The 24,250-nt window shown below is 42.2% G+C and overlaps 1 protein-coding gene across 1 annotated transcript in view; it reads left to right on the top strand.

The window, feature by feature from the left end:
- The first annotated feature begins 2,032 nt into the window (after window positions 1-2,032).
- LOC134404409 (phospholipid-transporting ATPase VD-like) overlaps window positions 2,033-24,250 on the top strand; it is a 42,648-nt gene continuing 20,430 nt past the window's right edge. The window contains exons 1-13 of the mRNA XM_063135095.1: window positions 2,033-2,253; window positions 5,250-5,444; window positions 7,139-7,343; window positions 8,653-8,738; window positions 10,260-10,366; window positions 11,510-11,641; window positions 12,876-12,991; window positions 13,158-13,410; window positions 14,359-14,564; window positions 17,071-17,253; window positions 18,530-18,566; window positions 19,575-19,997; window positions 22,473-22,579. Coding sequence (XP_062991165.1) covers window positions 2,033-2,253; window positions 5,250-5,444; window positions 7,139-7,343; window positions 8,653-8,738; window positions 10,260-10,366; window positions 11,510-11,641; window positions 12,876-12,991; window positions 13,158-13,410; window positions 14,359-14,564; window positions 17,071-17,253; window positions 18,530-18,566; window positions 19,575-19,997; window positions 22,473-22,579 — 2,271 coding nt within the window. The remainder of the gene's footprint in view (window positions 2,254-5,249; window positions 5,445-7,138; window positions 7,344-8,652; window positions 8,739-10,259; window positions 10,367-11,509; window positions 11,642-12,875; window positions 12,992-13,157; window positions 13,411-14,358; window positions 14,565-17,070; window positions 17,254-18,529; window positions 18,567-19,574; window positions 19,998-22,472; window positions 22,580-24,250) is intronic.

Genomic DNA, 24,250 nt, shown 5'->3' on the forward strand with positions numbered 1-24,250 from the left:
GGGTTAGGAATGGTGTGTGAGAGGGCTTTTGATAGAAACCATTTATTCTCTTTATCAAGTTGGTGAAAAAGTAAGAAGTTGCCACATTCAAACATGGTTGTCACTTTTAAGCAAGATCTACAGTACTGCTTTAAAATGGTTTATAACAGTAGTGACAACTGTTGGGGCCCAGGACACACTCCATATACAGTTTTCAAACTACTGCTTTAAAATGGTTTATAATAGTACTGGGAAATGTTGGGGCCCAGGACAGACTCCATATACAGTTTTCAAAACATTTTCAAAGTGTCATATCCTGCTTGGTGTAGATCCGGTCCAGGTTTTGCAGGGGACTGTATATGTTATACAGTACTGGCTTAGTAGCAAAACTATGCTTAATATATTGCCTTGACAATATAAAATGGATCATTTATATTGACTCTGTTCAGACGACACTCTAAGCCACTGTGGTTAAGCATTTTGAGCTAAATTATGGCTCAGCATGTCATGCGAACCATGGCTCAGCATGTTGTGTGAACCATTCCTAACCGTAGTAGCTACATAAACAGGGTTTAAACATGCTCACTAACCATTTGCTGCAAACGGGTTAGCAGCCTAACCATGGCTTAGGATGTTGTCTGAACAGGCCCATTAACACATGCATATATAAGCCTCTTTGGCATATTTATAAAATTGACAGAGGAAACGTATTTTTATTTAAATATTTTTTCAAGTTTATATAATAAAAGAATCGTATGCATGTTTACTCAGAAGTAAGACCCATTCTATTTAGTGGTGCTTTCTCTCTGCCAAGTACATACAGAATTGCTCTCTCAGAAGTATAGTGACTCACAGGTGCGATCCTATACACACTTACCGAAGACCACGTCCCACTAAATTCAGGATTGTGTTGTTGGTTTTATGTAAGCAAGTTGTGAATATATCCAACAAAAAGACAGAGAGGTGGGGTGAGCTGTAAACTGTTGGACTCCATGCTACCCTAAGCCCACGTGTTTTGGTGATCTTGCCATCAGAGTGGTAGGAACAAATTTTGAACAAAGTTTGAACAAATTTTGTAGAACGCAAAAGTGTGCTATTTAGGCAGACAGAAATAGTTTCACACAGTCACAATCTTAAGGATTAAAACATTGAACTCTGCAGTATACACATGAATATCTTTCCCTAATGCTATAGATTGTCTTACATAAAACTTTTCATTCTACACATTTCGAGTGAGTAAAATATTTTCTGAAAAAAACGTTTCACCCATTCCAAATATTTCATAGGAGGTCTTTGTTCAGTGATCCCGGAAACCTACGAATTTTCCATTCAAAAGAATGGGTGGGGTGGGGTGTTAACTTCCAGCCCCTGCCACTGTGGCCCAATTTCTTTTTCTTTTCCAGACTTTCCAATCTCTGGCCATTATGATATTGCATATAAGAATAAGTTGTGTGAGTCTTGGGGTGTATCTTGATACACTTGTGGTGTTGGCAGATACCCGCTGGGTGTATCTTGATACTCTCGGCTATATGAGTATTTTAGTTTTGGGATTTTAGGCCACTGCTCCTGTACTCTGCCTGGGGATGCACAGAGCTCTCCAGTTCAGCACAGAAATTGAAAGCAAACCATTCGAAAAGTGTGTTGTGTGTGAGGTCTTCTGATTTTATGGCCATAACAAAAGAGAAGTAGCTATTCTCTGGCCTAAAATGAAAACAAAACCCAAAGAAATAGCTGTCTAATGTCATTGTGCCATTACATTAATTAAATCAGAGATTTCTAGTCTCTTTGAAATGGTTAGTATCTGAAGTTGAAAGATGATAATTCCTTATCATAAGGTTAAAAATTGGGTTTGTATACATTGGATTTGCTCAATGCAAAATGGCAATTTGGGATTGATCCTTGCTTGTAAGGTGTATTTCAACTAACACATTAACAAGTTTATTTTTGTTCCTTTTTTCTTTTCTTTTCTTGTGTTTTATTTTGCTTCTGCTAAGGAAACATGGGAAAGCTACTTCAGTGGGCCAGAGGCCATTGGCGGCACCTGATGTCTGCCATGGGAAGTGGCCATTACAGGTCCAGGACTCTTCCAGGACTATTTTCAAGAACAGCCTCTTCAGGATTGAAAAGTAAACACAGGACGGTCATACCATGTCTGGAGCATTGTAAGGAAGAATATGACAAAATCTCTAAGCTGTATAAGAGCAATGAAATACGGACAACAAAGTACAGGTTATGGAACTTTATACCAAAGAATCTATTTGAACAATTTCACAGGTAAAAGCAGGCTATTGTGAAAATAAGTAGGATCATCATAACATCCACAATGATAGCCATGTCAGTGTTGCAGCAAACTCAACAGAGAGCCAGAATGACAAACTTATGCATAACATCTAATCCTTAGTGAACAGATACACGGAGGTAGAAAAGGGGACACAAATGAAAATAAAATGCAAAAAGTTCAGTTGGTGGCAATTCAGTTAAAATTTAAACACATGCAAAATAAGCACAGTGAGCATTCACAACAGCCGTAATTGGTGATAACGCCTTTTCCTTCCTCTGCTCCTGGCACAAACTTTAATCCTTCCTCTAGTGTAGAGATGCAAAACTGTCAGAAATTCTGTGTCGTTTTTCTCCCCAGTTTGGTGATGTATTTTCAAGAAATGGAAATTTGGGGGAAATGGAAAAATAAGCAATACTTAGTTTGTAACACTCCTTCCAGATATATTTTATTGCTTTAGGACAGTGTTCCCCAGCCTGATGCCCTCCAGATTTTTGGCCATCAGCTCCCATCAGCTTCAGGCAACATAGCCAATGGTGAGGGATGGTGGGCATTATAGTCTAAAACGTTGGGAGGGCACCAGGTTATTAAAGCAACCTTTATATTCCTAAAATTGTATTATATAAAATTTGGTTTGCTCATAAAGTTGTTATAATTAAAAACTGTTAAAAATAAACTCTGATAGTAAATTTGTAATTATTGTCTGACTAAACTATACTTAAAAATTTAATATACCAAATATGACAACGTTATGAGCAAATCAAATTGCACATAACATATTTTAGGTCCCTATTTTATGTCTGTCCAGAGGGAACTTCAGCTAGTCCCTGAAACATCTGAATCATCCTAGAAGCCAGAAGAAGCAGAAAGAACTGGAAGACCAGGAAGATTTGTGTACAGCATCTCTTCCTGTTTGTGAGGATAAAAATGGAGAGGAGGAGAAGGATTATGTTCGCCGCCTTGGGTTCCTTGGAGGAAAAAAGGCGGGATATTAATGCAATAATAAATAAATAAATATTTAGGGAAATTCCTAAACTTGTTTTTGTTTGTGAGTGGAGCTTAGGGAAATCTGATCTAAAGGAAAAGCTACTGCGATTTTATTTAATTGGAAAAGGCTCTGCTTAGGAATGGTAAACATCTATATTTAACTTTAAGCATTCTCAATCCATTATTTGAGGGGTGACATTTTATTTCCTTTCTGTTAATGAACATCTTGGGCTTTTAGGCCATTTTCAATGGTTGTCCCTAGTGGTGGTGTCAACTCCATGCCTACGCTGTAGGAACAAGTGACTGGAGTTTCTTTTCAGTAGAGAGGGTTTATTCTAGTGGCAGCCATTGAAAAGTTTCCTTAGTGATGCATTTATTAAAAACTGTGACAGTGAGTTCTATAATCCCAAGGCTCAAAGTAAGTTTTTAAGAAGAAATACATCTGGTGACAGTGGTAGAAGAACCTACAGTATTTTTTTTCACTTGTGGGTTTTAGATTAGAACTATATTAATTGACTGCTATAGTATCTAACCACAATAAGCCCAGAAATCAGGACTCTATTGACCATAACCTAAATAGTTAAAAATAGACATTTTCTTCCATATTATGATATGGTCACGCTGATGACCATATCAGAGTGATACGAAACATGATACGAAACTAAGCACGACTTGGAGCATTCCTAAATGTCTATTAGTAAAAGATACATTAGATCCAATAATTTGAATTAGTAACGGAAGAAATAACTTCTGCCAAGCATTTTACAGAGAGGACTTTTTTTTTTTTTTTTTTTTAAGCATTTTCCTCCATGGCGTCATTATTTCCACATAGTTTAACATCTCTAGAATAAAGGCTGGATAACAATCTATAAACACCTTGTCTTAAATTGTAAGTGAAAATGTTTCAAAATACAAAGCTGTTCAGTTTTCCAGTCTCTTCTGGGCTGTCACAAATGCTTTCTGAACCGCCTCCAGTGATGTGACATGCTGAGCTCCTGGCTTCAGAGGTGTTGTGTTGCACTGTGCACCACAGTCTTTCTTGGCTGCTGGAAAAGGTCCTTCCTGCATGCTAGCAGAGCCCTACTTTTTGTAGCTCCAAAGAAGGCAGGTCTATGGATGCACCTCCATCGCAGCTTTGGAATAATCCATTGTGTCCCCAATACAGTAGGAGGTCTGCAAGTGCAAGCAACCTTCCATGAGCATCATGTCAATGTAAACTTGAAACCACATCCGCATTTGCGAAGTTTGCCCCATATTTATGGGATTGACTGGATGGGTACTGTGATACCAACTGGGATGTGCATTCACAACTGGAACTACTAGTTGTTATGTCTGTGTAGTGGACTGCAACTTAAACTGGATCATAGCCAATCTATTGTGAAATTTGGCTGAACACTTTAGCTCATAATTCCCCACCTCCTCTTCATCCCTACAAGACCAGCAGTAGATCCCTTGTGATTTTTAGTTCCTGCAGTTCTAGAGGAAGTGGAGTTTAAGGCTGCTTTAACTCATAGGTCCTATTTTGTTCAGGGAAAGCTATTCAGGTTTTTTACCTTATGGTGACTACTTTGGTTGGGAATTATTTACCTACCTGGTTTCTTTTTGAAACCCATTATTGTCTTGGTCAATCATCTCGCCCTTAGAGCGGGCTTTTCAACCCTACACTGGCTTCTATTCCCCTACTAGTTATAAGAAAGAATGTGAAGACAGGTTGATCCAAAAATGCAGATCATGGAATTGAGGCAGGGTCACAACAAGCACACATTACTTGTAAACTACCCATTAATTGTAAACTGCCCAGAAAGCCTTGGTTATTGGGCAGTATAAAAATGTAATAAATAAGTAAATACATTTTGCTACACAGAGGTCAATTTGCTATCCTTAAGTAAACACAACTCTAAAGTTATTTGCTACTCTCTGCGTGGTGTCACATTCAGCTGTAGAAATTGTTCTTACCTACAATGGCTGAGACCCTTATCCCGTGTGTGTTTTTGCCTTGTTTCAGAGCTGCCAATTTATATTTCTTATTTATCGTTCTGCTAAACTGGGTTCCAGCGGTGGAAGCCTTTAAAAAAGAAATCACAATGATCCCTCTTGTTGTGGTTCTCTCCATTATTGCAATCAAAGATGCCCTGGAGGATTGCACAAAATACAAATTAGATAGAAAGATAAACAACTTAGTAACCCAAGTCTACTGTAGGTAAGTAAATCAGAAGCAACCTTGCCGTTGTCTTTAACAATACAATAATGATGTCTCTTCACCTTTTCATGAAATTCATCTGTCTCTGACAATGGGCAAATGTGGGTCAGATCTTTCTTACCTGTGCAATTTCCACATTGATTGTGTGAACCTGGCCATAGAATTCCAGTAAATTTGCATATTCTGGTTATTTATAATTTATATACATTACATGTTATTTGCATAGTACTGGAAAATGCCATCATCCAGTTGATTGTCATGTTGTATGTGATTTCTAAAGAATCTTGTGTCTAATTTTGAACTTAAGAAAATATTTTGACATCTCTGTGTTCATAGAGATTGTGAGGGGCTATGTGCATGGGAAGACAAGGTAATTAGAGGTATGGATTATGTGCACAGGGATATGGTGTTTTTGTGTGTGGAAAAAAATCAGAAAATTTTCAATGAAAGCTAGGTTGATTGGCATGGGATAATTTACAAAGGAAAATCTTCTGATACCCAAGAGAGATCTAATTCAGCATACTATGAACCACCCAGAGAGCTTCAGCTATTGGGCGGTATAAAAATGTAATAAATAAATAAATAAATAAATACCATTTTGTAAACAAGGAAGCTGAAAAAAATAGTGCCCCATGTTAATTTTTCTCCCAATACACCACAAGTATTTGATCTGAGATATTTGAGGGGGAAATGAAGCCACACTTAAATTGTTATATTTTTTACAAATGTTTATTGGAATAACTTGATAAAAATGTAAAGAAAATAGCATGTACAAAATTTACATTTAAGAAAAAAAAACACAGAAGTACATAAAACTAGGGCTCTTGACACACTAATTAATGTGCATGGAGTGCTGACAAGCGCTCCGCTATTTCCACAGAGCTGAACTCGCCTCCACTGTGGTTGTTGGGCACCTTCAGTTTCACTGCCACTATTTCTTAGTTCCATTTCACTCAGAGACATGTATGTTTTTCAGTGACATATATGCATTCTCTCACACAACTCTAAAACTGCCACGCTTGCCTATTAGTGTATTTGCATTTGGCTTATATACATTATCTGCAAAATTATCTGCACTGGCTGCCTGTTAGCTACCAAGCTACATGCAAGGTTATGTCGTTATCCTATAAACAACTTAGGACCAGCATACCTAGCAGACCGCCTTCCTTTATATGCACCCTGATGACCGGCTATGGTCCTCAGAGGAGTTCCTGCTGGCCATTCCAAAACCAACGGAATGTCGCCATGAAGAACCTTGGTGGGTGGGCCTTCTCTGTAGTGGCACCCATTCTCTGGAAAAAACAACAACCGTCATGCGGTTCAGGAGACGGAAAACATAACATCTTTTAAATGCCTCCTGAAAGCATGCCTTTTCACACAGGCTTTCCCTGGACTGTAACTTATCTGATATTACACTGCATTTTTAAAACTTTTTATGTTTTAAATTTATTTGGATACTTATTGTATTTTATGGTTTTAATTGTGCACTGGCCAGAGTGCCTCAGCTTTTAGGCAGTATAACATAAATAAATAAATAAATAAATAAATAAATAGTCTCCTTGGGTTCAGTCCAGAAAGGTGGCTTTTAAAGTTGGTGGATTTAAAAGATTATAATGGTATTATTGTTTAGAGTTTTCCTCTTTATTCTTCATTTCCAAAGTCAGAGATGATTCCCCCACCGTCCTATTTTTCAGGAAAGCAAAGCAATACAAAGCCAAGTTCTGGAAAGATGTTCATGTTGGTGATATTATCCGTCTGTCTTGTAATGAGGAGATTCCAGCTGATATGGTGCTGATATATTCTAGCGATGGAGACGGCATCTGCCACCTGGAGACATCAAGCCTTGATGGGGAGACCAATCTCAAAGAGAGGCAGGTGGTCAAAGGATATGCAGAGCAGGTAGGCATTGCCTTTGTTCTGAGAGCTGCAAGACATGTGGGGACACAACCCACGTTCGGCTTGTGATGTCAGGAAACGTTCTAGAGACGTCAGTTGTTCTTGAAAGCTACAGGGCTGTTTGTGCCTGATTTGGAACTACCTAGTTTTTTGCTCATTCTGCTTCCAGAATGGTTTTTGGTCAGTGGAGTACGTTCCCTTCTTTCATGGGTGCTGCAATCAGTCTGGATAGACCTCCTGCATCTAGCCTGTCCAGCTGCTTGGCAGCTTCTGTGCCCTTCACAGTGAGAAGAGTTTTTAGTAAGAAATTCCCTTTTTAAATCACACAGTTAAATGTCCAACTATAAAAAACAGGAATTTATTTGGTGGAAAATGGGGGGGGGGGGCTTTAATTTAGGGTGACCATATGAAAAGGAGGACAGGGCTCCTGTATCTTTAATAGTTGTATTGAAAAGGGAATTTCAGCAGATGTCATTTGTATTTATGAAGTACCTGGTGAAATTCCCTCTTCATCACACCAGTTAAAGCTGCAGGTGCCCTGCCCTCTTTTAAATCTGGTCACTCTAGTATAGCTCCTGCAGCTTTAACTGTTGTGATGAAGAGGGAATTTCACCAGGTTCTCCATATATACAAATATATATGGAAATTCTGAAATTCTGCTGAAATTCCATTTTCTATGCAACAGGAGCCCTATCTCCCTTTTCATTTAGCTTCTCTAAATTAAATGAGGCCAGTATTACTCAGACCTGCAATTGAAGATGCTGGGAACTGTCCCCCCCCCCCACAGAATTCATTTGTTTATGCTGCTTTTTCCCTTTCAGAATATCACCCCCACCCCGTGAGGTGTCCAATGAGCCTTACAGTAGGTTCAGCTTCATAGGCTGGTTGGTTTTTCATTTATAGATTTATGGAGAACCTAGATTAGGGATGAGCAACTTTGAGGGCTGCTGGGACCAATTTCAAACCATGTTGCACTTCCCTATCATGCTGCACATTTTGGCAGCAGCAAACTATGCCACCAAATTTGGGCAGTAAACCATGATGGTGGCTTAAAACGGCCAAATTTAGCTTTAAAACAAGCAACACACCGAGTGTTTTGCCATTGCAGCGGCAAATTCAGGGGCAGCAGGGGTGGTGAGTGCTCTGACCTAGTCTGAAAAGTATCTGGGCTTTATATCAGGGCCTCGCATGAAGTAGCGTGCACAAGTGTGAACAGACAGTTACCCACAAGAGAATTCATTCTTTCTTCAAGTTGCTTCAAGTTGCTCTAAGCGTCCTTCTTTCCTCCTCCTCCTCCCCCTTGTGTATATAGGCTACTGAACATCATCTGGAATACTTCTCAGGCAAAATAGAATGTGAGCCCCCTAACAATGATCTCCACTCCTTCCGGGGCTTTATGTAAGTAACTTGGGATGAGCTCTTACATGGTTCATTGCATCCCTTTGATAACAGTGAAAGATTTTAAAGCAAGGATCAGCAACTCACAAATCCCAGGCCAATCCTAGCCAATCTGGGCACTCAAGTTGTTGACTAATAGGTCCCAGAGCCCTGCTGTTCAACAGTCATCTGTGCATCCCAATGAGCTCCTGCCCTGCATCCCTTGCCACACATGTGCTGGTCCCTTTGCCCAAGGTGGCCATGGACGGAAAGTGGGCTGGCATTACGGTTGAGGAAAATGGTTCCCCATCATTTGTGTGTTCAGTTCCACCATAACACATGAACCACTGTAGGCTTTGTCACAGACATCACAGGTTTTGTTAGGAAAGTTTTGAAGACATGTCCTTGGTGCCCCTCCTGCTTCATTCTGCCTATGGGGCTGATGCTGGAGTGGGGCCTCGAGGGGTTAAATATGGGGTAAAGGCTTAGGGATATGGGGCAGGTGCTCCAGTATAGGGATGATAGTTCATGGGGTTTTGAGGGGGGTGGGGTGCCTTTCTCTTGCAGCTTTTGAAATAGTATGTTGACTTTAGTAAACCAAACACGCAAATCAGACACCCTTCCTGCAAGGGAGGGGCTCAGCCAATTCCCTTTCCCTGACAAATCTTGATCGATCTGGACTACACTGTTCTGCCATGGGACTCCAGAGGGCTCTTTGAAATCCTCCCCCTCCTGCCAAATGCCACAGCTCAGCGTGAACGTTCTGAAGCCTCCAGCTGACTTCCCTCAATAGAAACAAACAGGGCTTTTGGGGGGAAGCTCATATTTCCCCCAGTCCTCAACCAATCTTGCTGGACTTTGACCTCACTGCTAGATGGCCCATTTTCTCCCAGCCTGGCAAATTTGGTGGCTTTCCATCCCTACTTCATGTGACAAGCAGTTGGTCATGCCTTTTTACTCTCTTTTTTTCTTGAATTTTCACACTAAAAATAAATAAATTTCTACCATAGCATATGTACTAGAAAAACTCCCCCCGGACCTATGCCTCAAAGGGCAACTTCCATCCGTGAAGCCCTAATTGGGGGGGGGGGGGTTAAACCTTTTTTTCCTATAACATTCCATAATAAACTTTGTTATGCACCAAACCAAGCTAATCTGTTAGCAAATTCCCTTAGCTATCTACATGCAAAATTTGGGCAGATCAGACAAGGGGGAGTTTTACTATGCCTCCAAAACTGACATTTTGCCCCTAAAATGCACAAATAGTATTCCCAACCATAAATATGGGTGCCCTGTCCAGGTCACCCACACTAAAACAAAACGAAGCAGTTCTATTGAAGATGTCCTCAGCAAATTTTTCTATCCATTACCAGCACATGGACAATTTTTTAAAGGTGCTCTATGATGTATCATTTCAAAAGTGTATCCACAGGTGTTGTGTGTATATGTGAAATGCTACCCTAGTGTGGTGTTATAGCATGAGTGCATCACTTTTGAGGGCTTTCCCAGAGAAGTAACAATTACCTGGATTTGTCTTTATAGCGAGAATTCAAATAGGGAGCGAGTGGGACTGAGTAAGGAAAATTTGCTGATGCGAGGATGCATTGTCAGAAATACAGAAACTGTCGTTGGCATTGTGGTGTATGCAGGTCAGTACTGTGGATAGATAGTGCTGGGGGTTGCACAGCCTGAGAATTCTTTCAGAGTGTCAGTCAACATCTAGACGGGATGATCTAGGAGACATGGTTTACTTGGACTTCCGAACAGCTTTTGACCGATTTCCTGATGAAAGACTCCTAAGCAAACTTAGGAGAGGGCCTCTTATAGGTTAGTAACAGATTAAAGAACAGAAAGCAGAGAGTAAAATGAATTGTACATTCAACCAATCATGGGCTTAAAATAGTGGAGACCCACAGGGATCTGTATTGGGACCAATGCTTTTCAACTTACTCAAGCATGGGGAAAAGGCGGCATTTCATTGAACGGAGAAGGGAGGGAACTAGAGAGGCCAGTATCCAAGCTATCCTGAGGCCTCCCCAGCCCCCTTCCCTTCCCCTCCTTCCCTCTACTGCTCCTCTCATCCTGATCAGATGACCGTAAGCCTCTGGGTTCAGGGACGTGCATTCATCGAGAGTGCAAGCCATAGGATGAGGCAGCATTGCAACTATCACAATATATTTTTTAAAAAGCAATCAGTGCTGAAAAGCCTGGGAATATAAAAAGGATCTTTGCCTGGGACCAAAACGACATTAACACAGGCTCTAGGCAAGTCTCCCTAGAGAGGGTTCCACAGGTGGGGTGCCACAAGTGAAAAGGCCCTCTTTCCCCTGTGAGCAGCAGGAATTAGGCCTGTTCCAGGAGAAGGCAACTGGGAAGCCATGGGCTATAACTGGCCCTGGACTATTCCCATCTGACCCAAGGGAGCTGGCCAAGGACACCCCTCCAACCCAATGTTCACCCCAGTAAACCCTTTTTTCTGACTAAAATTGTCATATTGGCCCTTTACTCCCACTTGCCTTGATACTTTCCAGCTGGCTATATGGAGACATCACACAACTACCATGATCGGTCCAAATTGTGGATTTGGGTTTTGAGGATTTTCTCCAGCTCTTTAAAATTTAGGTCACCAGTTTTATCTAGCTAGCATCAAGAGTCCCAGGGACAAATGATACAAAACCATAATATTTATTAGAAATCTTATCTAAATGTTTTACTCTTCTTAGCCTTTGTGGGATATATGTTTGAGTCTTTCGATTTCATTACAAGATTCTATATCTTTTGTACACCCAAAGGTCATGAAACGAAAGCAATGTTAAACAACTCTGGGTCTCGTTACAAGAGAAGCAAACTAGAGAAGAGGGTGAACCGTGATATCATCTGGAGTGTTCTGCTTCTCATTGTGATGTGCCTTATAGGGGGAGTGGGTAAGTTAAGAATTTAGATCCAATCAACAAACTAGGATATTGTCTCTTCCTAGATTTGACTGAGACTTGGGGTGGGGGTTGATCCCATCTACACCACTAAACAATTGCTGACTGTTGTAGCAGCCTTTTGTTCAGGTACGGACTGAACTGCATCACTGCTTGCACCCAAATGACTAACACCTTCTGGTTCGGTTTAAGTAGCTATCAGCCCCTCCCTGTTGGTGGTTTTGAAGGCCTTACAGCACAATCCTATCCATGGTTACTCAGAAGTAAGTCTGCCTGAATTCAGTGGAACTTACTTCCAAGTAAGTGTCTATAGGGTTGCTGCCTAAATGGCCTCTATTTGGGTTCTGTTTCCAGACAGCTCTGTTGCAAAACACCATGTTTAGATGATCACTGTTTTCATTTGCCACTGTAGCTCACTGGGAGAGCACATCTTTCATCCCAGGACTGGGTAGCAGCTGATGTGAAAGGGCCCTGCTGGAGACCCTGGGGAGCTGTGGGCAGACAGTCAGCAGCAATGGGTTAGATCAGGGGTGGGCAACTTGTGGACCTCCAGATGTGGTTGGGCCACAACTCCCAGCATCTCCCACCATTCGCTATGCTGGCTAGGGCTGATGCAAGTTGCAGTCCAGCAACATCTGGAGGGCCAGGGGCAGATGGACAATATGGTCTCACCTGATATAAAGCACCTCTCTATCATCCTAAATCCAATAACCTTTTAACCCATGGGTGTATATATAGCAGTATCAGAATAGTTGTAGCTACCTTAATATGTCTAACATGTATCTCATTCTACTGCTAGTGTATGAATTAGTTTGAAAAAGGGCACAATCCTATGTTTGTTTGTCTGGCTGGAGCATGCAAGGAATTGTAAAAGTAATTTCTGTCTGAACATGAATAGGATTGTGCTCTAACACAAGCATCATCCAGATGATGCAAAACCTTATTTGATTGTGTGATACGTTTTTGAAAGTATGACAAGTACAATCCTAAGCATGTTTAATCAGAAGTAATCTTGCTGAGTTTACTGTGTGATCTATTTCCAAGGAAGTGTATATAGTATTATAGCCAAAGCTTGGATTACAGTTTAGTCTTTAGATGATGAAAGAAAACCCAAGGGTAGTTTAGAAGTTGTTTGGTACTTTACTTACTAAGCTAGTAACATCGTATTAATCAACAATGCCACTTGTAGTCCTCTTTTGCTAAATATTTCTGTGTTTCCTTTTTAAAGGTCATGGATTTTGGTTAAACAGATATTCAGATCCGCCTCTCTACCATACCGGAAAACAACTTTCTCCAACCTGGGGAGGATTTTTAATGTTTTGGACAATGATTATTTTGTTACAGGTAATTTCACACCTTGCTCAGCCTATGCTACTTAATGTACATCATGGTAAAACTGGAGTAACCTGAATCTGTGGGAAGTGTTCCAGACCTTTTCTGGTGCAATTGTGAGCAAGATCTAATCTCATGAGCAACCCATACTAAATCCATTTCTTTTTTGCTTTGACAGGTCTTGATCCCAATTTCTCTCTATGTTTCTATTGAATTTGTCAAACTGGGCCAAATCTATTTTATCCGGAATGACATTGATTTGTATGATGAAGCCACAGACACCAGGATTCAATGTGGATCACTGAATATAGCAGAAAACCTTGGCCAGATACAATACGTTTTCTCAGATAAAACTGGAACCCTCACAGAGAACAAAATGGTTTTTCGGAGGTGTACTATTGCAGGACAGGAATACGGCCATGAGGAGAATGGTAAGGCTGAGGCAGAATGATGAATCGTTGCTTTCGTATGGTGGAAATAGATGGAATGTCTAACTAGCAGCTCCATCCTACACCTAAGTAAGAAGAAGCCAGGGAGGCGAACAATTGTCATTGCCTTCCCCATCGACTGCTGTTCAGCTGCTCTTATATGGGCCCTCCTCCCCTCACAGAGGTCATTAAAACCAATTGCCCCATGAGCGGAAGACAAAGGAGAAGTAGAGAAATGCCACCATTTTGAATAGGCTGCCTTAAAGAAAGATTGTTATTGTTATGGATCTCATATACGCCAACCTGGGAAGTTTGATAGCTGTTACAGTGGTGCAAAATTGCTTTCAATCAATCAATCAATCAATTGCTTCTAAAACCACCCTTGGGCAGCTGGCAGTAGGTATGAGATATGAACGACACTTTGGTCCTAAAAGCAGCAAACCCCATTTTTCTCCATGGACTTGTTCACAAATTGTGTTTTGCTCTTTTGTGTGTGGGGTGTGGGTGTGCTGCTGCTGCTGCTGCTGCTGCTGAGGGGAAGGGCTGCCAACAATACTAGACTTCTGGCCTCTTCTGCTGCTTTGCATGCTCCTGCCCGGTAGGATTTTCAAGTCTATCTTACAGCAGCATAGCTGTGTCTATGGTAATTATGGCGCTTACTGATAAGCTTATCCTTGTCCTCAGTATCTTTCTGTCCAGTCACTTGCTTCCTAATTTGCTGCTGGACCATAAAGCCACCATGTTTTATGGTGATTAAATGATTGTCATTTTAAAATATAGTCCAAACTCCTTGGCCTTAGTGTGGCAGTTTTGACAAACACACATAAACACACACATACTGAATTCCTTGTAAATTCTGGGAGAAGACTAGATAGTAAATGGATTGATTCTTCTTCCTGATAGAACTGTGGTCTTTTCTCCCTCCCCACCCCCTCCGCCTTCTCTCCCTAGCTAGGAGGCTAGAAGCATATATAGACTGCGATGAGGATGAGGACGAGGCACCGGTGTGTCCTTCACATTGCACTATGACGCCGCTGTCCAGATCAAGGTTTTTTAGCCGGAAATCGAGTGCATTTCTGTCGAACAAGTCACTAAGCCACACGTTTCCCAGCACCAGTACTGTGGCCACGAGACAACTGGCCTTCAGTAGCCCAATTGTAAGTGTTCTCAGATCTAAGTCAGCTTTGTAAATAAAAGCTTCTCTACATGAAAGGAAAACCCATCGTTTACCTGCCATTATTGTACTTCTGCTTCTTTGGTGGGATTGATATGTTGGTAGGCAATGTGGCCTCCTGGGGGAGCCCCAGAGGGACAGATTGGGACTCCTGGCATCAGGGATAGTTAAAGCATAGCTATGGGGTTTTGTACTTTTTAGCTAAGATTTAATTAGAAGTAGTCTTGAAAACTTTGGGCTTGTTCAGCTTCTGGAATGTTACAATCTGCATGGATTGATCTCCATTAGCATTCTCAGAGCAGAATTGTGGGAGTGCTTCTACTCTCCTCAAGCTACCTGCTTGCTTCAGCTTGGGAAGAGAAGCTGTCCATGAGAAATTGACAGCGCAAGAGTGGGGGTTTGCAGAAGGGTCGCTCTGGTCAAAGTGTCATCTTGGTGAGCTGAGCAGTGCCATCCTGTTTGGACAGGGGCATTGCTGAAAGGCCAAAGCCCCTGTCTGTCAAGTAGTTTAGAACAGTGGTTCCCAAAGTGGGCTGTGGGATTGCATTGGGGGCGTAAAGAGGCAAAGGGGTGGCAGGGGGGCACTCGAGGTGGTACTTTCCCTATCAGGAGTTTTGGTTACAGAAGGAAATTTCTGATTGCTATCCTGCACTATGGAGAGTGGTTCAGAAGCTCCTGGCTGTATTTCCAACATCATATTTGGTGGAATGTGGTTTTAGGGTGGTCTGCCTACTTCTCTCCAAGCAAAGAAATTGACTCCAGATTACTAAACATGGTGATTTAAGACTCATATTAAGTGACTTTAAACCAGACATTGGGAAACTGGTATCACTTCATCAAGCCCATCCACCACATTAAGAATTTACAGACTAGTGAGATACTCTACCCTTGTTACTAAATGTGATATCTAATATTCTTGCTAAATGACTATCAGACTTTGAAAAGATGATTTCAGTGGATCAAGTTCATCAAATATAGTATGTTTAATTGAATAAACTAAAAAAATGAAATTGGATTTTGAATAAATATTCAGTTAATTGTTACTGTTTTGAATTTTATTGTTATTATCTTCCTTAGTGGGTTGTTGAAAACCACTATCATGAATAATGGTTTTTATAGTGTAGGGTAGGGGGCACTGGGCATGAGTTTGTGGAACCAAGGGGGTGGTTACCTGAAAAAGTTTGGGAACCACTGGGTTAGAAGATGGTTGCACCTTCCTTTTTAAGCTGGTGCAAAAGCAAGCAACATCTGCTCTGCATTCCTGGAAAACCTCCCTGTTTAATCCATTGTTGTTTGGGACTCTGGAGGACATTCTGCATATGCTCCCTCCTCCGTGGAACTTTGGATTACTAAGAACTTGCTATGAAAAGTACCGGCCCTGTTCAGAAGACACCTTAAACCATGGCTTTATCCATGGTGAACAAGGCCTCGTTAAAGCAGTGGTTTAAGGTGTTTTCTGAACAGGGCCACTGCAGGCTTTTCATAGACTTGAACTCTCATTTGCTGTGGATTGTGTGTTTCGTTTGTCATCAGCACAGTGCACTGGCAGACTGTGCTTGATCGTTGGTTGTTAGACCTCCTTTCTTCAGCTTGGACTCATGCAGCAAGGAGTTGCTAATGCGAAACCAATAGCGCAGAACGCCTCATGTTTGGGTGTGTCCCTTTCTCCGTAGTAGTAGTAGTAGTAGTAGTAGTAATAATAATAATAATAATAATAATAATTTTATTTCTTACCTGCCTCTCCATTTTGATCGTGGCGGGGAACAACAGTAAATATAAAATACATAAACTGAACTAAAATATAATATTCATTGTTAAAACATCCTTAAAATATTCTAAAAACACCCTAACATTCCACTGGACAGGCCTGCCTGAAGAGAGATCTTGTTTAAACATTCCCATGTTGCTTTTTAGTCAGACCATTGCATGATCTGAGGTTGGACTAGTTCTCTTTGGGTGGTTTGTTAAGCTTTTCAAGAATTTGCTCCTTTGATTGCTTGAGGAATCATGTTAGGAATTATCCCCCTCTTTTGTTTGGGTTTGGAACCTGTGTATGGTTTGACCTTCTCTTGGGTTCAGAATTGTGAAGATGGCAATGGGGAAACCATGTTGATGGGGATCTCGTCACAGTAGTAGTGATAAGAGCGTATAGCTACTGACCATCGCTTATATACGTGTGCTTGCCTGAGGGACTGGGAAACCTAATACCTCCAGGTCTGAGATTCCCCACCCTTCTCATATGTCTAGAGTTCTGGCCTGCCACAGGAGACCAGGAAGTGGCTGTTTACAAGGCTGCCCTAAGCAATCCCTCTGCAGCAATGAACAATGTTGTTGGGGGCGGGGGTTTTCCAGCCGCTCACCCTCAAGCTCTCTGTCTGCTCTGAAACCCTGAACCTTCCAGTGCCGTATGGCTGTTTCAAAAGGTCCTTCTTGACCACAGGCCACAAAAGTGGGAGAATCTGACTGTCCTTTTTTGGCTTGATCAACAGGAGACAGATGTTGTGCCAGACATGCAACTTGTATCCAAATTCAATCGGATCTCTTTGAAAAATTATACCCAGCTTGACTCGGAGAAGCCTATGCCAGAGCTAGTGTACATCAATGAATTCTTCACTGCTCTCGCTATTTGCAACACGGTTGTTGTTTCAGTTCCTAATCAACCGCGTCTTAGGGTAAGTACCCATGATGTTCTGTAGCACACCTCTGCCTGCTGCAGAACAAAAGTTTTTTGTGGATTATTTATTTATTAATTGGTGTTCTGCGTTCTTGTTTGAACCAAGAGAAGAGAAAATCTCATTGATGGATGAGATTTCTCCACCGTTGGCTTGTCATGCTTGCTTGGGGAAAGATACCATGTTTTCATGGAAATGCATGTTACAGGCAAGGCCAGCACTGCCATAGAGGCAGCTCAGGCGGTGACCTAGAGCGCCAAGGTAAGGGGGCGCCAAATGGCACTCCCGGAAGCCACTCTCCCACAGCAGCTCTGAGAGGGCGGCTTCCGGGCACGCCGTTCTGAAGCTGCTCGCCCACCCCACCCCCCCAGTGTCCTGGCTTCGAAGCCAGGTACCCCTTCCGGCCGGGCGCTGGCTTCGAAGCCAGGATTCTGGGGCGGGGGAGTGAGCGGGCGGCTTCGGAACGGTGTGCCCGTCTGGGAGAGCAGCTTCCGGGCACACCTTTCTAAAGCTGGCCGGCCAGACGTGCCCCCCCCCCCCGCATCCTGGCTTCGCTTCGGCTGTGCGGGCGAGATGGTGCCCCACGCCCAGGTACGTGGGGGTGGGGATGCTGAGGGTGGGTGGGTGGGTGAAAGCAGCTCACCTGCCTAGGGTACAAAATAGTCTGGCACCCGCCCTGGTTACAGGGAGTTCCTACTTAAAGCACAGTCAGTAAAACTTAGACAAGTAAAAGTTGACAGCAGTTTTACTTGGGGGAGAAGTCTAAATCAGAATGGTGGAGTGGGGTCTTTTTAAGTAATGGCCTTAGTATGAAGAACTACCCTCTGGGACTGTGGAGCCCAGTCAGCCCCCATTGACCAAGATGCTGTGGGTTGTGAAAGCAGCCAGACTAGAGTGTAGAACATGCAATTATCCCAGTCGCTGTCTGAACACAAGAAGAGCACGTTTATAGACCTATTCCGTGATAGTGATGGCATCCTTGTAGACCTGATAGCACAGTCTTTCTAGAGGATAAAAAACTCTCTCTGGACCCAGAAAATTGTAACAACTATTGCCCAGTTGCTAGTATCCCCTGTTTGGACAATGTACTGAAGAGGGTGGAGGCTGCTGAACTCCAGGCACTTCCGGATGATCATCTAGAGCCATTTCTATAGGAATTCAGGCCTGGATTTGGCACCAAAACAGCCTTGGTTGCTCTGATGGATGACCTGTGTCAGAAGGACTGTGGTCCTGTTGATTCCCCTCTCCTTAATCTCTCAACAGCTTTTACCATCAGCCAGGTTATCTTACTGAACCAGCTATGCAGTTTGGATGTAAAGGTTCTGCTCCTAGTTGCAGGGTTAATTCCAGAAAATGGTAGTGGGGGCTTGTAAGTGACTATGGAACTTGTCTATCTTATTGCCCAAGTGCTGTAACATCTATATGACGCCATTGGGTGAAGTCATCAAAGTCATCAGAGAGTCTGGAATGAAGTGTCATCAGTACATTGATGGCTCCCAGTCCTGTTATTCTCTGAGTCAGGTGAAACTGTGAAGGTGGTAAATCAGAGCATGGATTTGATAATAGACTGGATGAGGAGTGATAAACTGAAGTAGAATTCTGATAAGACAAGAGGCAGTGTGGGTAGGTGGTCCCCAAGTCTTGGAAATGGGTGTGCAACCTATTCAGAGTGGGGTCGCACTCCCTTTGAAAGAGTAGGTATACAGTTCAGGGGTACGCTTTGATCAAATATTTTCACTTCAGGTTCTGTGTCATGGAGTGCCGTTTACCAGCTACAATTGCTCCTGGAAAAGAATAGCCTAGTCCATGGTAATCCACATTTTGGGAACCCTCCACTTAGATTACTGTAGTGTGCTGCCAGAATTTTAAGTGGCATAGCTAGGTAGAACTATGATACACCAATTCTGAAAGAGTTGCATCTAAGGAAGTCTTGATCACCCCCCTTAAAACAAAATGTAAATAGAGTGCAGATATGTTCCTGATTGTACATCACCTTGAACAGTGTTGCCCATGATAAAGCATCTTCCCAATCTCTTCTGGGTAGAGACTGGATTGGGCCATATTGATGGATAATTAATGACAAATCATTATTCTTTAACAGAGGCGGTGGTCTTCAATAGTTAATATGCCTGTTTTACCCATGTTGGATATTAGAAGCATAATACAGAAGTTATCATCCAGAAAAATTAGCCCTATGCCTGTTGAAACCACAAGCTCAGGTGAAGGTGCTCAGTCTGACAAGCACAAGAAACAAACAAAGCCTGTTCTTCATGTGACATTTCCAACATCTCTGTCCATTGACACCTCCACATCTTCTGAAGGCCCATCAGCTACTGTAGTATCTCGGCATGAAGAAGTGGAGCCCTTTAGTTCCCTTGAGAATACGGAAAACAGCTTGTCCACTGAATGCTTAAATGCACGTGAAAAAGCTCAAGTTGGATTGTCCAGTGAACCATTGACTCCACCTGAGCTGTCTTATGAAGCGGAGAGTCCTGATGAAGCGGCACTAGTCCATGCCGCCAGGGCTTACCAATGTATTTTGAAGGCTAGGAATCCTGAGCAGGTGACGGTAGACCTGGGTCCTCTGGGAATACAAAGTTTTCAGATGTTACACATCTTGCCTTTTGACTCTACCCGGAAATGCATGTCCGTAGTGGTGAAGCACCCAATTTTGAACCAGATTGTGGTGTACACAAAGGGGGCAGATTCTGTTATTATGGATTTACTAACAACCAAACCAACAGGTATGGATGAAGCCTTTCTTCTTCTTCTTCTTCTTCTTCTTCTTCTTCTTCTTCTTCTTCTTCTTCTTCTTCTTCTTCTTCTTCTTCTTCTTCTTCTTCTTTTTTACTTTCCAAAGGGATACTACAAAAGTCTTTTGTCTAAGTCAGATTTTTAAAAGTTGATTCATATCTGGCTATTGATGTAGTTAATATGAGACATGGCCATTTCCTACATCAATTCCAATATTCGTTAAATCTAGGATAGGTAAGTTCTGGCCTGCAGCCCTAATCCAGCCTGTGGAGGTTTGGACTCCGACTGTTTGCTCCCCTCCTCAGGCCCTGCCTCCAGTCCAAGAGCCTACCAAGGGCTTGGGGAAGGGGCAGAGAGAAGAATCCTCTTGCTGTCTCCAATCTCTTACTAAGCGCACCATTCCTCCTCCTAACTGAGAGTGCTACTGCTACACACTCAGGCAATGCCTGCAGGAGCTGGTCCAAGTGCTAGCTGAGGGCACCTCACTCCTGGTTCTTATTACCCGTGTGGAAAACAAGAAGTAGGAGTGATGCCCACTGCACAGTCAGGTGGAGCTTGCGGGCAGTGCTGTAAGCACTGGCCAAGCGCCCTTCGCTTATTCTTTGCCTTCCCATTCCTCAGAGAAACGTCGAAAAATAAGCGAAGCCAGATCTGCAGCCGAAGCACCCACTGCAAGAACTTCAGCCATTGCTTTGGCAGTGGACCCTAGGATGTCAGGGGCCAACGTCTTCCTCCCTGTTGTCGGGGTGTGATTGTGGTTGTGGTTGTTGTGCCGGAATGGGATTTTGAACCTGGCTCCCCCACCACCTGTGCCCATCTCTCTAGCCATTGCACCATGCTGGTTTTCAGGAATGATTGGATGAGAACAGTGTTCATGTTGCCCATTACGTGTCTTTGGGTGCCATCTTTCCAACAGAGCAGGCATGGGGAACCTTCAACCCATGAAGCACCACAGATTGTGGTGTTTTATTACTGACCCTACATCACAGAGAGTCCTATAACCGCTGGCGCAATGTGAATGCATCATTCACTGTGAAGCACATTGATGTAGAAAACACTTCCAAAAACTGCACAAGTGTTAACTTCTATAACAAACCTTATTTTTACTTCTAGTGTTTTAATAGTTAATTCACACATTATGGAAGGTATGGTTATTTCTCGCGGGTTCATCTGAAACTGGAAACAGGTGGTGGTTGTTTTCAGAATTGGCTGTTTTTCAATTTTGCAAATTAGCATACTGTAAGCACAGTTTGGTTACAGTCACCTTGATCATCTCCATAGCCACCCTTGAGTGGGCCTAAAACTAGTTTGTTCCACTGAAGTGTATAGCTGTGTAACTGATGGCTTCCATTTTTGGGAGGTGACTACTCTCAAAATTCCATTCAACAATTATTTGACCAAATCTGAGCCTCAGGTAGACTTCTATCATACCTTCATACGTAGAATGGTCACCACACCTCAAAAGGGATATTTATTTATTTATTTATTGTATTTGTAATCCACCCTCTAACAAAAAAAATATTAGGGCAGTTCACGCAATAAAACAGGTTAAAGACCATAAATGCAATAACAAAACTCTAAAATGCCTGGGAATGGAGAAAAGTCTTCACCTGGCAATGAATAGGTAACAGCGGGGGCTCCACGTGAGTATCCTTCAGGAGAGCATTCCATAAACAAGGTGTCACAACTGAGAAGGCCCTTTCTCTTGAAGCCAAGTATCTAACTTCTTTTGATGGCGACTCCAAGTAGGGTCTCTGAAGATGACCCAAGGACCCAGGCAGATTATTTTCTCCTTCATGAAATTAATGAGGGGTGGAATCTAGACAGATCTTTTCCTGCCTAAATCTGTGTGGGGTAACTTCCTTGTGTTGCATGCCATGGGCCCAATCCATTGTATCTCTGCTTCTCCTTACCCTTCATGACATCTCAGGTTGCTGTGAGGGCAGCTCCACCTCCACCTCAACAGCCATCTCTTGAGTCAGCCCTCTCTAATAGAAATATTTTTTTAGAAAACTATCGTTTGAAATTGAAAATATCCTTACATTTTATTTTTTGAGAGTTTAATTCAGAGGTTCATAAGTGGAAAGCATTTTCAATGTGCAGAAGAGTTTTTCCCAATTTAGTGCAAGGTCTATTTGAGAATAGGGAACTGACATCAGTGTTTTGCTTCTGTTAGGAAAAGGTCTCAAAGATGTGTGCTTGAGCTATGACCATGTTGGGCTGAATGATCTGCTAGACGTTGCAGTGCAGTTTGCAGAACAGCCCCTCTGTCAGAATTTCTGGTTCTAACCCATAATCTTTTTACAAACCTCTTTTTACCAGGTTTTCATGTTTTATTATTATTATTATTTATTTATTTATATAGCACCATCAATGTACATGGTGCTGTACAGAGTAAAACAGTAAATAGCAAGATCCATATCTTTGGTATTTTACGTATATATTTGTTATTTGTTCAATCTCAGATATTAAAAAGATAGAACTGCAAAGGAAAAAAATTAAGGAAAGAACGCAGATGCACTTAAATGAGTATGCTACAAAAGGGCTCCGCACCCTCTGTATAGCTATGAAGGTAATGATGAATCGTAGTTAATTGAGAACACAATGATGTTTCACGCTCAGAAGAGCTGGATACTATTTGTATTAGACAGGTCTCCCCACCACCACCTGTAAAAAAAAAAATACTGTATATCCCTGAGACACTGTCATGCACATATTTCTCCATGGCAGTAGGGTGTCCCATCCCAACTGCTTTCTTTGGGAATAAGGCTTGAAACTGTTTCAGTCTTGGTATGCTCCTTATCTCCACCTCTATAAGGTTCTGGAAACCCCAACATGATCAACTAAGATTTCTGGTTTAATAAAAATTGAGTGTCACAACACCAATTAGCAGCCACGGAATATTCAAACATACACGGTTGTGAGCTGTGCTCAAACTGCAGTTGAAAGCTTGTGGTCGGGTTTGAATACAAAGTCACAGCCACCATCTTTGGCCACATGACTTTCCATCACAATTGACCTTCCCCATTCATCTCACAGAAAGGGAAGTTCTGCATTCAGAAAGGGATGGTCAAACGGAGCAGTTCTCTGAAGTGAATGTGCAAATTGCTCACACATTGAGGTCTATGTACATATCGGGACTCCCATATGTGGAAGCAGAACTTTTAGGAAGTATCTTTAGCTATTTTTTTTTTCATAACAGAAAAATAGCTGATACTTTGAAGTGGTATTTTGTCATTATTTTATGCAAGGTGAGCAAGTTGGCCTGTTTCTTTACTTTTAGCTTTCAAGAGGTGTCAGTGGAAGATAACACTAACATTGCATGAACATTCCCCAGAATTTTGCTCGGGTTGTTGGGAGCGCAATTCCCGCTCCCCACTCCCACCCCCTGTCGTGTCAAGTGATGAAAGAGGGGGTGTACACATACAGCATGGCTTCTGAGCCCTTGCTGGGCCATGCCAAGCCTCAAAAGAAGCTTGTGTTCCTTGGTGAGCAGGGGCTGGATAGAGGCGACAGGGCAAGCACCCAACATGACAGGCACGGGAGAATTTGCCCACCTCTAAATTTTGCTATCCAGACCCTGGATTAATATATGTCGCACTGCATGGTTCTATAACCAATCCCTTGATAATACACATTACTGTTGCTTTATATAAAATATTCCACTTCTAGTCCTTCCACTATCATTATCATTCCCTCTAAAACCCAACTCAGTTTGTGAGTGGAATGGGGTATCACAAAAATAAGCTAGTCAGTTCTTCGTATTGGGAGAACTCTGCCAGAATGCAGAAGTGTATTATTTCGTAAATTCAGACAAACATTAATTCAGAAAACCAGCCCAACAAAGATCTGTTCAATGCATCCCAGAAAGATGCTAGAAAGAGAGTTGGGGAGAGGGAGAAAAGGGGTGACCCCACTCATTTTTGGCACTTCCTCTGTACGTTGTTGGCTTTGATTTGACCCACTTGTTGCCATACAGCTACCGACAGATTATCCCCAAGAGAATGCATCTCTTGACAGAAAAAAGGTTCCACCTTCCTGGCTTATAATATCCTTGAGGGTGGAGGGATTTAGGATCAGGTGGGTGCATCTAGTGAGGTTAGAAATGTTTCCACCTCATGCTATGTGGAAAAAACTTCCAGAGAGAAGAAGGGGGTGAAATGAGACTTTTTTCTCTTTCTCACTTTCCATAAACTTCCACTCTAGCTAAATAGCAACAAAGTGTTCCACGTTTGTAGCATCC

This window comes from Elgaria multicarinata, chromosome 10 (assembly GCF_023053635.1).
Source record: "Elgaria multicarinata webbii isolate HBS135686 ecotype San Diego chromosome 10, rElgMul1.1.pri, whole genome shotgun sequence".
In the NCBI taxonomy this organism is placed as follows: Eukaryota; Metazoa; Chordata; class Lepidosauria; order Squamata; family Anguidae; genus Elgaria; species Elgaria multicarinata.